Raw genomic sequence first — 12,454 nt, forward strand, 5'->3', positions numbered from 1 at the left:
GCAAGCCAGGACCCTGAACTACCACTCCTCCTTGGAGCTTGGGCATCTGACCCAGGGCAGCAAATTAGGCCCCTCCGTCCGCTTAGGATGTGGAGCACCTAGACGGGCAGTGCTCACCTGGCCACGGCGTGCAACACGCGCTGACAGTATTGAGGGGAGTGCAAAGCACAGCACTACCCAGGGCTAGTCTCAAGCACAAGGGAAAGGACATTGCTAAAGCAAGGGACAGTCCCAGGGCTGGTTTCACATTTTAAAAGTCAACAGCAATTGGTTAAAACCCAGAATTCACCCTGGAGGCAGGGACTTGAAGCCAGGCTTTCCCCTTTTCCAGGGGAATGCCTTTGTGGCTACAGAGGCCTGGCTCGTCTGCAGCCTCACAGAAAAAACAGCTCTCCCAGGAAGTGGGAAATTTGGGGTTGAATCCCTCAGGCTGAGGAAGGACCAGAGCCCACGTCTCCCGCTTCCTGCTCCAATGCCATCACCACTAGACTCATGAGCAAGCAGTAGGCAACAGTACCACAACGATGCCATTTCAGAGTGGCTTTGGACTGAATCTCAGGCTGTCTAGTGTTACCTGTTCACAGGCAAGCCTGATGGCTCCAATGCTGAAGTTTTAGGCATCTCCCAGCTCCATCTGGGATCAGAGCCGAGATTGGAGGGGAGTTAGGCAGGCGAGTTTTCATTGTGGATTGCTCCTGAGCGGGACCGCAAGTCTCAGTCTAGATGCTACAGACCTTTGCAGACCAAACGGGAGGTGCCAAAGATCCTAGCCACGTACACGGTTTTGTGGCCACCGGAGTGGGCTTTATCTGCATCAGTTTGGAGGACTAAACTCTGCCTAAATCTCATTTCAGTCCAATTTTCGATCTGGCTCAGGAAAATATGCCACTTGAACAAGGGAAAGTGCAGCAGAGCGAGAAACAAGAATGTGGGTAACAGAACCGGAAGGGACTCTGGATCATCCAGCACAGTCCTCTGCGGCTCCAGGCAACCAAGGAATAAAAGTTTCATCCAAAGAAGTCCACAAGAGCAGCCCTTCCAGGCCCTCCCATGCCAAAGCCAACACCTTGTGGCAAGCTTAGGCTCTTTAGAGCGAAGAGCAGAGCTTCAGAGAGCTCCTAGAAGACAGCAAGTGAAACCAAAAGCACCCCCACAGCCTTAGGTGCTTGCCACGAAGGTTGTACGGGAGGTAAAGTATGTCCAGATGAACCAAGGAAGTGCAGCATGCCCCACACTACAGAGGAAGGCAAAAAAGCCCCAGTTGTCTGACCTGGGGAAAAGTTATTTCATGATGCCAAATATGGTCACTGGTTTAATCCTGAGCATGTGGGCAAGACCTGCCAGTTACTGGGAGCACCAGTGTATCCTGGCCTGGTAGAGGCCGACTCACAGAGGGCAGGTCTACACGTGCATTAATGTGCCTTTTCTAATGCGCATTAAATTTAGTACCTCCAATGTGAGGTACTAAATTAATGTACATTTGGTTGTGCTAAAGCATGAGTTTTGAATGACGCTTAATGCACAGTAGAGTATTTTACTGTGCATTACCGTAATGTCACAGTTTTTTTAGGTGATGCTTTAATGCACAGCGAAACAGTCTACCAAGCATTAAGATGCATAGGTAAACATGTCTAGTGGTTTTCAGAAGAAAGTCAATACCAGAAAAGAAGAAGAAAAGAAAAGAAGAAGAAATGTAAACTAGAAGGAAAGGAAAGGAAAAAAGAAAAGAGTGGAAAAAAATCCCTTTCAGATATAAGAACTGCAGCTTGTCAGGATTATTGAAAGTGATCAGGGATTTGGGGTGCTTCAGACTTTTCAGCTTCATACATTTCTAAGGAGCCTGATTTTCAGAAAGTACTGGGCACCAGTCCTCTGAAAATCAGGCCCCGAAGTTGATCCTGGTTAAGAATCCAAATTAACTAGTCACTATGGAAGCTATTTGCCATGGTGTCCAGCCCTGTGCTGCAGCCGAAAGACCCCATACCGCCCATCTTCAATGTCGTCACGTTCATGGAAGCAATTAAAAAAAACAGCCTGCCTAAGCAGGCTTGGTGTACTCTGTCTGATAGCTGCTGTTGCAAAGTGTAATGGCAAATTCTCCCGTTTGTGCAGGTGCAACCCTATCCATTCCAATGGAAATGCTGCTGTGCACCCAAGAGAAGAATTTTGCCCCTAACATTTAAATACAGTGGTTCTCGGCCTCATTAAAACTTGAGGCTCTGCCTTCTTAGAGTCAAGGTCCCCTTTGGGAAATGCCAGCTCTTGGTTTTCACTTGTTTCGTGACTCTGAAGAAATAAGGGCGCTTGTACATGCTATGCATTGCCTAGATATGTGTTGCAAAGAGCTCAGAAAGCCCACGCGAGAATGGCTTTGACACCTTGGATTCCTGTTAAAACCGGGGCTAGGTCTTGCTGCCATTGAAATCAACTGGAATTTTGCCATAGACTCCTTATTTATGTATGTGGGCATATTGCGAGCGTTCGAGTCAGAAGTCACTAAGTGTTTTAACGGCTTTAGTCTGGGAAGCATTCCCCGGAAGGACTGCTTGAGTCAAGTTTTTGAGTTACGTTTTGACATCCGGCAATTATTACTTGGGCCTCATTATTTCAGAAGTCAAGGAGGCTGGTTCAGCTGCTGGGGGCAGGCAAAGAAAGCGAAGCAACTGTCAGATCTGTCTGCAGGGGATCGGTCTGGTTCTAAAACTGCATCCTGGTTAGTGAAGTCGAACCTTGATTTCAAAACCGGAAAGGGCGACCAAACTCTCCGAGACCTCCCCTGCAGAGTCCCCACCCCGCCACACGCACAAATCCACACGGTAACTCTGATAATCTATTCTTACAGCCGTCCAGCTCGGTACGCTGCAGCCTCGGCCAGAGAGACTTCCACTCCCGGATCACAGGATGACATTTCCTGGGGTTTACATTGCCGGTAGGATTCCCGACAAACCCATTGTTTCCTCTCTGACAAAGAACAATCTCTCAGGGACGGTCAGGTGGGCAAATGTCTTTTGAAGCCTTGCCAAGCCTCTAGGAGCAGACTCTGGATTTATTTGCAAAGAGGGTTTGCTTGCTTGGAGTCCGGGCTGCTTTGTTCATCCTTTATGCAGCACATGAGATTAGGAAATGGGACGGGCAACAGCTCATGCCTCTTTCTCTCTTGCAGACTGTGGAGTTGGCTTTAGCACTGGTGAGAAGTGCTAGGTCAGCCACCGGAGACAAGTACAAGCTTCTCCTTCTTGCTCGGACAACGTGCTTCGATTCCAGATGTGGAATAACGTGGCTGGGCACCCGGGTGTGGGGGTCACGCACAGAAGTATCCACTTCCAGTTGTCGTCAGCCGTTGTTTTCCGGCTCCTTCCCCAAGTCGGTGCCCAAGGCCCCACTCACCTGCCCGAGGTACGCCACTGCTCAGTCCAAACTTGTCCCTTCTCTAGGGACAAGAAGAAAACCCAGTGCTCCCATGACATCAGCCACTGGTCTCTGCTAAGTTTACCAACGAGGAGGCTAAGTGTGACCTGTTTGGCCTGAAATAGTCACGAGGAAGACTGTTTTGTGAATTTCTTGTCTCGGAAGAGGAAGAGACAAGCCGATCCTGCCTGCAGGCTGGCAGCTTTCCAGGCCGACTGGTGCTCGGCACGCATCTGTCATGCTCAGACTGTTGTTTCTGTCAAGAGACTACAAACTATTTACAGTACATGCTATTTTAGAAGCAGCATCATAGAAAAATGTTAAACTTTGCTGTGTTTTCACTTGAAGAAAAAGCATGGCTCGAAACTCTGCCCTTGTGGCAACATCACAGGATCACGGTTAGGCAATCCATGCTTTATTCTTAGCTCTCTCACAGATTTCCCATGAAATTATGTTTCAAGTTACGAGTTCCCACTTTGATGGCTGCAAAATGGAGACAATCTTTCCTATGGCAGAAGGGACTGATGGCAAAATTCACTAATTTTTATAAAATAATTTGAGATTCATAGAATCAGAGAAACACAGAAAATTAGGGCTGAAGGGACCCTAACAGATCATTTCAAAATGCAAAACCTTAGTATTCGACAGGGCAATGCCTGCTTTATTCCAGGAATTTTAAATCAATACCTTAGTTACATAATATTGCTCCATAACCTAGTCAAATGATCTATCTACAAAACGCCAGATGATTGACTTCACACTATACCAAGTCCCTGAACCTAGTAATAAGGACACATGAGGAGGAAGCCAACAGTACTACTGTCCAACTGTATGACTGCACCGTTTGTCGAAAGGTCTAAGTGCTTTACAAATATTAAAAAAAAAAAAGAAAGATAAATCAAACCTCATAACCCTGATGCTATCAGGTAGTAAATATTATTATAAGCAACTTCAGCAATTGATAAAGAGGTACAGCGGTTCCAAGGCTCAGACAGGTTAAAGACTTGATCCTTCAAAGAGTTAAGCAGATGCTTACCTTTGGGTGCATCCACACGAGACTCTAAAAGTGCAGTAGACTAATTCTACTGCGCATTAATGTGTCACGGGGAAAGCCATGCCGATGCTAAGTACAATTATTCTTCTGCACATAAGCATCGCCCAAAAGATGCGTGCCGGTGCTACTGTGCAGTAGCACCAATTACAGCGCATTAAGTTAGTACCTGTTATTATAGGTACGGGGTTCCCTGGCTTTATGCTGTAAATGCATTCCAGGAAAACGGTGCGTGACTCGAATTCGCATAAAGGAAACCCACTTTACAATGCAACAAATCAGGATACGTTCCAAGATCTTGACCATACTAACCCCCAGGCCCATTTATACCACTGTTACAAGATAGTTTTGGTACTCGCCAACAGCAGACAGTGCACACAAGCACAGGGCACTATCGTAACGGGGATGGCAACTACAGAAACACGTGTCGCAGACAAGGAGCGAGGAGCACAGATCCACACGGGAGGCTATATTTTGGTGAGTGTCCCTCCCACAGTGCACCGCACGCAGCAGCTGACTGCGGGCTTCCACCATACCGATTGTATAAGAGTGAATTTACCTTGCTTATAACGAATTTTTGGTATAAAAAGGGTCATTGCATAAGAGCAAATCTGCACATACAGAACCCACATAAAGTGAGGGAAATCTGTATTAAACTTAATTATGGCATGTTAATGCACGTGTAGTTGTGCCCTTTAAGGACATAAGTAGTTTGACTGGACTCCACAGGACCTTAGTCTTTACAGGATGCGGGTCTAAATGACTTGCCCAAGGTCACAACAAGAAGCCAACAGGCAGAATAAGAAATGTGGACTTCCACCCCTCTTTTCTAAACATTAAGTGAGACTTTTACGGTTAAGGTGACCTCGCCATACTTCCTCTGTAACTTTTCTTTGATGCGATAATAAAAATGCAGAGAGGAAAAGAATAGCAGTTTCAACAGACATTTTTGCTGCAAGTTTACTAGGCAATATTATGCCATAATTGATTCATTTTTCATCTATGAATCTCCCCAGAGACACAATAATATTGCAGTGCTGTCAAAAGTCTATATTTTGTAGACTGTATTTTGAAAAAAATCCCCAAAGCTGCACCCTTGTTAATAAGGAAAAACACTTTCAATCTTGCTTTAGATATGCAGAGAACGGGTGATACAACTTGAATGTTACTCTACGACTTCAGTGGTACCGCTTCAACTAACACCAGCATCTGATCTGGCCCATACGCAGCACGCCCTTGACCTAAAGCCCTTTGAAGTCAGGGGCAGTCTTCCCAATCAGTTCAACAGGCCTCGACAAATAATGATTTTTCCACAGGGTACCGGCACAGCAAAGCACTCTGTACCTGTCAACTTATCTTGTTCAAACAAGAGAACTATACAAATCAATATTAATGAGAGAAATAACAGCTATTGCAGAAGGCAGGAATTGTCATTCCAGAACAAACCAACAGCCTAGCTAAGGCAGGGTTGTACCTTGCAGTGATAAATGGCAAATGTGTCAGAAGCAGGCATAGCATTTCCAAAATGCAGCTATTCAGGGAATGCTGGGCATTAGTCTAAAGTTGCGCCTGACGCAGGCTGGTGATTAGCTTTTGGCCTGAGTCACAACGGTCAATACTTCTCCTTATTTTTGTTCTACCTAGTGTAACTGCAGACATTATTCTCATTAATACAACCATTTCTGGTTTGGAAATGTACCGGGCCAATAATATTCTAGGGCTGCAGAGTCTAATTATTGTGGTATGATTTCTTATGCAAGAACGCAGGTTAGATTTGTACCTTATCGATTCTAACCTTATAGGTTATATTTGTACCTTGTACGTTATACTCATCTTATATGCAATGAGCCTTCTGCTTAAGAACCAGAAGAGGGCGCATCTACACGTGCATTAACGTGCTTTAGTTAATGCACATTAAATCTAGTACTTCCATTGTGGGGCTCCTGTAGACGTGTGGAGCAGGAGTCTGCTCTGACGCGCTGGAAATCCAGTGCATTGGAGCAGACTTGATTCATCGAATCTGCTGGAGCACAGAAATGAATGTGCTCCAGCAGCCTCCTGTGTCATGTGTCAGCATCCCCCCGCGCCCCTGCGCTGAAAACGTGGCAGTGGGGCGCTCTGAAATAAAACATGTTTGAGACACTTTAGTTCAAAGTGCTTTGCTGCCATTTTTTCAGCACAGGGATGCGTGAGGATGCTGATACTCATGACTCGCAAGCGTGTTCAATTAGCGCAGCTCGCTAATTAAAGCACCCGACACTGCATCTCAAAGCACAAGTAAAAATGCTCTGAGATACTAGGTAATCAGGACTCATAGTAGAGATGGTATCTTTTATTAAACCAACAAGATGTTTGCAAAACAAGTCTTTAATTTCTTTAATTCTCTACTACAAGTCCTGATTGCCTTTTCCTCTAGATCAATATGGCTACAACCAGGATACCTGAGATACTAGGTAAATGCACGTTAGCCTGTCTTAATATGCATCTACTGAAGAGCGTGGTTTTTTTAGGTGACCCTTAATACGTATTAGCCTATTTTGATGCGCGTGAACTAAATCGCACATTTTTTTAGCGGTGCTTTAATGCATCTTAAAATAGGCTAATTCACATTAAAGTGCACATGTAGGGCTAGCATCAGGTGCAAATCTAACCTGCCTTCTGCTTGACTTCAGACTAACATGCCTATCTACCCCTCACTTCTTAAGCCAGGACACATTTTCTTCCGTTAGTGCTGCTAGCCATGAAGGGAACCTCCCCCAGAAAGGGCCATCAGCCGCATGTCTGATCCTGCAAACACTTACATCCATGGTTAAGGCTACCCACTGGAGCAGAGCAATCCCACTAAAGACAAAGGGACTATCCCCATGCGTAAAGTTACTCATGAACATACTCGTTAGCAGGGTTACAGCATTAGTTATAGATACACGGGACCTGATTTTCAAAAGAGCTCAGCTCCTGGCCGGACACCAACCCAAATACCCATATTTTCGGGAAATAGGCTGACTCCTATTAAAGCATATGCCTCTCTAAACCAATTAGTTTCTAGATGCTGCCCTGCCCTGCCTTCTGTCTACACTAGGTGATGAGTACGTCTGAAAATATGGCACTACACTAGGCATCCAAGTTGGAGCTGTGCCCTGTATCTTCAAAGGTATTTAGGTGACTAGCACATTCATTTCAATGGAAATTAACTGCCTAAATGTCTTTGAGGATCTGCACCTGAGCTCATTCGAAAATCCGGCTTCGGTGCAAGAGCTGAGAGCTTAACCGTGGAAGGTAAAAAGCTGCAAATGCTATAAGCAAAACACGTCTCGGAGCATCGTCTCTGCAATATTTCCTTTTGAGGTGACCAGCACTTTTTGATTTAGGTAAGCTTCTGAGAGGAGAAAGCTCCCTCCCCAAGCTTTAAAACAATAAATCTCATGAAAAGAAAGAAATATGGATGCCTCCAGTAGGAAGCCAAACTCCTCCTGTTTTCTCGTGGCCAGTAATCCCAGGGAGATTAGGGAAAGCTTGAGGCATTTACCTTGATGCTGAGAAATGGACTCTTGTAAAATGTTCTTCTGGATTGATCCTGACAGCTGTCCTTTGTAACGGTGGCTGTCATTCTGTCATGTACCTGCCTGCCAAAAAAAGAAAAAAAAGCCATTCAGCACATTGCTAAGTGCGCTCAGTTTGTCCGTTTGGCACGGTGCCGCAAAATCCAGAGGCGCTCTGTAAATAGCCACATGACCGGTGCGTGGCCAGAAGCCGTGTTTATAAATTATTCTCAATATTTATAACTTACGTAGCACTTTGTGCCTGCAAAACCTCATCTAAGCCAAGCTCATGGTAGAGATAAGGGGATTTACTGGTGAGGAAACCAAAATACTGAGTAAACAGCTTTCTCCAGGCCACAATGTGAGCTGCGAGGCAGACCCCAGAGACAGAAGTCCGGCTCCCATCTGCCCTCCTTCCTCCCTGAAGGCTTCGCTGCCCCGGCAAGTCTATCCAGCATCGCTCCTCGCTATTCCCTTTGTCTCTCCGTCTGCCTCGCAGGACTTTGCTCCATCTCCCCAGTCACTTGGATCAACTTTGCACTTAATATAGGCCTTTTCTGGTCTTCCCAATTCTCGCAGCATATTTCAGCTACGAGGGTGCAAGGATCGTTCCAGTTGGGAGCTGGACTAGATGACCGTCCCTCCCAGCACCTGCTTCTCTGATGTCTGGGTCAGGTTCTGGTCTCGGGAGAGACCTGCATAGATAGGGGTGGAAATCTGCTGTGCCTCCCCCTCCCTTCCCGTGCAATGTATTTACCGCCTTGTTGTTCCCCAGGCCTCAGTGGCGCTACTACTTAATTACACCGGATTTGGCTGCTGTCTCCATGCTTTCCACTGTGCCGTACCATCTATTTAACCTACCTGCGTAGGTATTTATGGTACTCATCATGGGATGAGGTATCTCATGGGATACCTCATGGGAACGAGATCTGTATCACTCACGCCTTTTCTTTGAGGTTCATCAAGACAAGGGTTTCTACCGATATCCTGGAAGACAACCTAGACGCTCAGGGCGTTATTAGGAGGGAAGGAGAGGTTGAGACAGGACCAAGCTGAATATCAGCCTAATGTTTGAGCCGGGTCCAGGCTTTCCTCGACTCAAGGACAGGGCGCTCCCAGAGTGATCGCTAGGCCTCCATCCCAAATTGTAGCTCGACCACCATCGGCTGAAGAGGATTTGGAGAAGGTGCTAGTCCAGGTCATGTCTTTCCATGAAGTCTGAGCTGGGTACAGGCACAACGCCTGAGCGAATGGAGGCTGGACGTCCACCTTCCTTTCCTTTCAACAGGCAGGGTGGCTGCAGAGCCCTAAAACCCTGACTGATGGATGCAGAAATACTTGGCCTTGACCTTACGAAGTGGATGTGGAGAAGATGGCCTCCCTTTAGCTGGGGTTGGCTGCGGGCACAAAGAAGATGATGGGTCTGGAGTTAAGTTGGATGAGTGTAGCACACTCTCCCCTATCCCTTCATATGCTCCCATCGATGCCGTCTGGGCCTCCTCTGCTGTCTGCTTCATTTTCATTTCTAGCCTTTTCTGATCTCGCCACGAAAATAGCTTCAGTATCCAACTCCCTCAGCTTTACTATAAATCTTTGAAGGGGAGTGGGGGGGTGCAGTATATATGAAAGGCACTCTTCAAAATGGAGCTGTATCATAACGAAAATGGCTCATCTGACCCAAACTCTTTGGAGCCCAAACCACAGACCTCCTAAACAGTTCAGATCGGCTGTGCCCGGGGTTATTTTCTCTCTGGTGAAATCTAAATTGCACGATGTGCAGAAAGCCGATTTCTTCCTTCCGCTTTTCAGATCCAGACTTCCCGTTCGGGAAGCTGTTTGGTTTGGAGGCTCGTTAAGCTTATTAGCTATACTTGCCTGGCAATTTCTTCCCTGGGCTTACTTCTAATAAATGATCCCGTCTCCTTGTTGAGTATTTCTGTGCAGCAGCTGCCATAAACTCTAGTGCAAATTGGGAAGCGGGCGCTTTAAATTATGCTTCGTTTTTCTATAATTCTATTTCCCTCCCGAGGATAGGAAATCGAGCGGCTAATGTAATTGGGATCAAATGAACAGTTTTACTGTTGCTGCAAAGCCCGGCCATCTCGAGTCGGATCAGAGGTTGGCTTAACTGCCATGTGCATACAGCTCTTCAAGGCACTGCACAGGGATCATAAATACAGGAGCGTGAACCAAGCAACGCCTGTTCATAAGTTCTCAGTTGTCGTGTATAAAATGAGTACATATTTCCAGAGCACAGGCAGTGCTGCAGCAAAACAGAAGATGGGATTTTAAAAAAATTAAGTTATTGCTAAGTTAAAGCGTCCAAAGCATCCATGGCCTGCCAAGCACTGAAAGGTTAAATGACAGATGCAGTAGTAAAAACATTGGATTTATGTCTATACTCCAATGTCCAATGCTCCAGAAGCAGTGTGTGATGAATTATTTACAGCTATAGTCTTTGCTTATTTAGATAAGAATTTGAGGATAGTCTCAGAAATGGTGCTCAGTGGCAGGATGGGTGCCAACGTATAGGAGGTCAAAGAGTAAAAGGAGCCCAATGCACAGATTTTTATGGCGCAGTATGCAGTGCTATGTGCATTTATTGTGTTGTTATGCACTTTAGGTGCAAGTTAGAGCACCCCCCCTTCATCATTTGCTGTTGCGTGTTCACTTCCAGATGCAAGCACAAAGTCTGTTCCTCTTTACCACCCTCACATTTTAGTTCACTACCCCTTTAACCTCTTAGTCCACTTTGAAAGCAGTCAGAGTTTGAAATAGTTCAACTTCTTTTTTAAAAGGTTTTACAAAACCTATCGTAGTAGACAGGTTTTCGTTATATCAGGGAAAACCCCCAAATAGCAAATAGCATCCGAGGAATCCTTGACTGACTAGACCTGGATCATCCCTTTCTTGTACACCAGTCCCCCTCACCCTTTATGGCAACTAGTAACAGAGTCGCAATACAGCGTCTCTGACATGAGATCCGATCAAAACTGCTCCGTTACCACATGCACGCTAAACAGCTCATTAAAACAGATTTTTTTTTTTAAATTTAGATTTCTTGATTTACAACTCAATATTGAGTTGTGTGTGGCCCAAGATGTGAAAGTAACTCAGCTTAAAGGGTGAAACCTTAATTAGAGATATTCCAAACTCCATCATGTTAAATCTAATCTTGGTGACGAAGGCACGAGTCATAACAAGGTAAATCTGCCGGTTTTCATGTCATTTTTAAGCACAATGTTCCTTTGTGAGCGAAGGGAATATCGGGTAACTAAATAGATGAGGTTACATTGATGGATGCTCATATGCAAAAGGAAGAAATAATTTAAACGAGTCACTGCAACGGCCATTAATGCCCCACTGGTTCTCCTCTCCTTCGAAAGCCAGCCAGGTTACCACGCTCCCCTCCCCAAGCCGCATATACAAGCATTTAGCTTTCCTCCAATGAGTCAAACCACCTCCAGCGGGCTGGGCTTGCTGTATAAAAGCACTCTCCTCCGTTCTGCAGTCCTTCCCTAATGAACAAATGGTTCTCGTGTAGAGACAGAGCAATGTAGTACGGGCTCTGGATGAAATATTTTAGAGAAAGGCAAGATCCCTCCCCCAATCTGAGTCTCTAAGGAAGGGAGAGATGCAGAGACGAGACAGGGGACGTGTTCCTTTGCAAAACAGGCAGTTTTCTTATTAGAATACAGTGAAAGGAGAGAGAAGTAGAGAGAAAAGCATACTCCTTTTCTTCCAATTTCCGTGGGGTTACTGAACTGTTAAAACCAGGGGTCAGGGATCTATGGCCCGTGGGCCAGATCTGGCCCATGGAGTCACTGGACTCAGCCTGCAGACAAGGGGGAGGAGGGGGGTTGACAGCGGGGACTCTGCCCGTGCCAAACCGTAGCCGAGTGGCGGGGAGTTTCACTTGTGCCACAGCTGGCAGCAGTGGAAGTGGCTGGGTCATACTGCCAGGAGGCCTCGGACCTTGGCAAGGCCATTCCAGCTGCAAAAACACAGCTGGCTCCTAACTCAGACACGTGGCTGGGTTAAGCCTGGAGTGCCTAACCCATCAGGCAGGATTGAGAATGACCCTCCGAGCCCCCGAAAGACTTGTGTTACTGGCAACACTCGTTCTGACTCTCTACAGCACAGCAACGAGGCCGTGCACCAAGGCTGCGCTGCCACTCGTGCATGCGCCCCACCGCCGTGGACGACAGCCATAAATCAGTACATGCTGAAGTACCAGCTTTAGTTTCACTTTGCATGAGAGTTCAGACAAGCCGTCGGTAACTTGTGTCAGCATGCACTGGGCCTGCCCCCTGCTCCCTGTGACGCAGCCCAGCTTTGCTCCTGGCGCTGGGGAAGGGAGTGCAGGGAGTTCTGTCTGGGGGGTTTTCAGCCGGCACTAGAGGGTGGGAGCAGGTGGACTGAAGCCTCCCCACACCTCGGGCATGCAATCCCCCCA

General features: G+C 46.5%; 1 protein-coding gene across 2 annotated transcripts in view; it reads right to left on the reverse strand.

Annotated features, from left to right (window-relative positions):
* The window catches only part of SLCO2B1 (solute carrier organic anion transporter family member 2B1), a 119,866-nt gene that overhangs the window by 89,989 nt on the left and 17,423 nt on the right, over positions 1-12,454 (reverse strand). For both annotated transcript variants that reach the window (XM_025193034.1, XM_025193033.1), the window contains exon 2: positions 7,986-8,082. In XM_025193034.1, coding sequence (XP_025048819.1) covers positions 7,986-8,066 — 81 coding nt within the window. In that variant the 5' untranslated portion in view covers positions 8,067-8,082. The remainder of the gene's footprint in view (positions 1-7,985; positions 8,083-12,454) is intronic.

Source organism: Alligator sinensis, unplaced genomic scaffold (genome assembly GCF_000455745.1).
Source record: "Alligator sinensis unplaced genomic scaffold, ASM45574v1 scaffold1381_1, whole genome shotgun sequence".
Classification (NCBI taxonomy): Eukaryota; Metazoa; Chordata; order Crocodylia; family Alligatoridae; genus Alligator; species Alligator sinensis.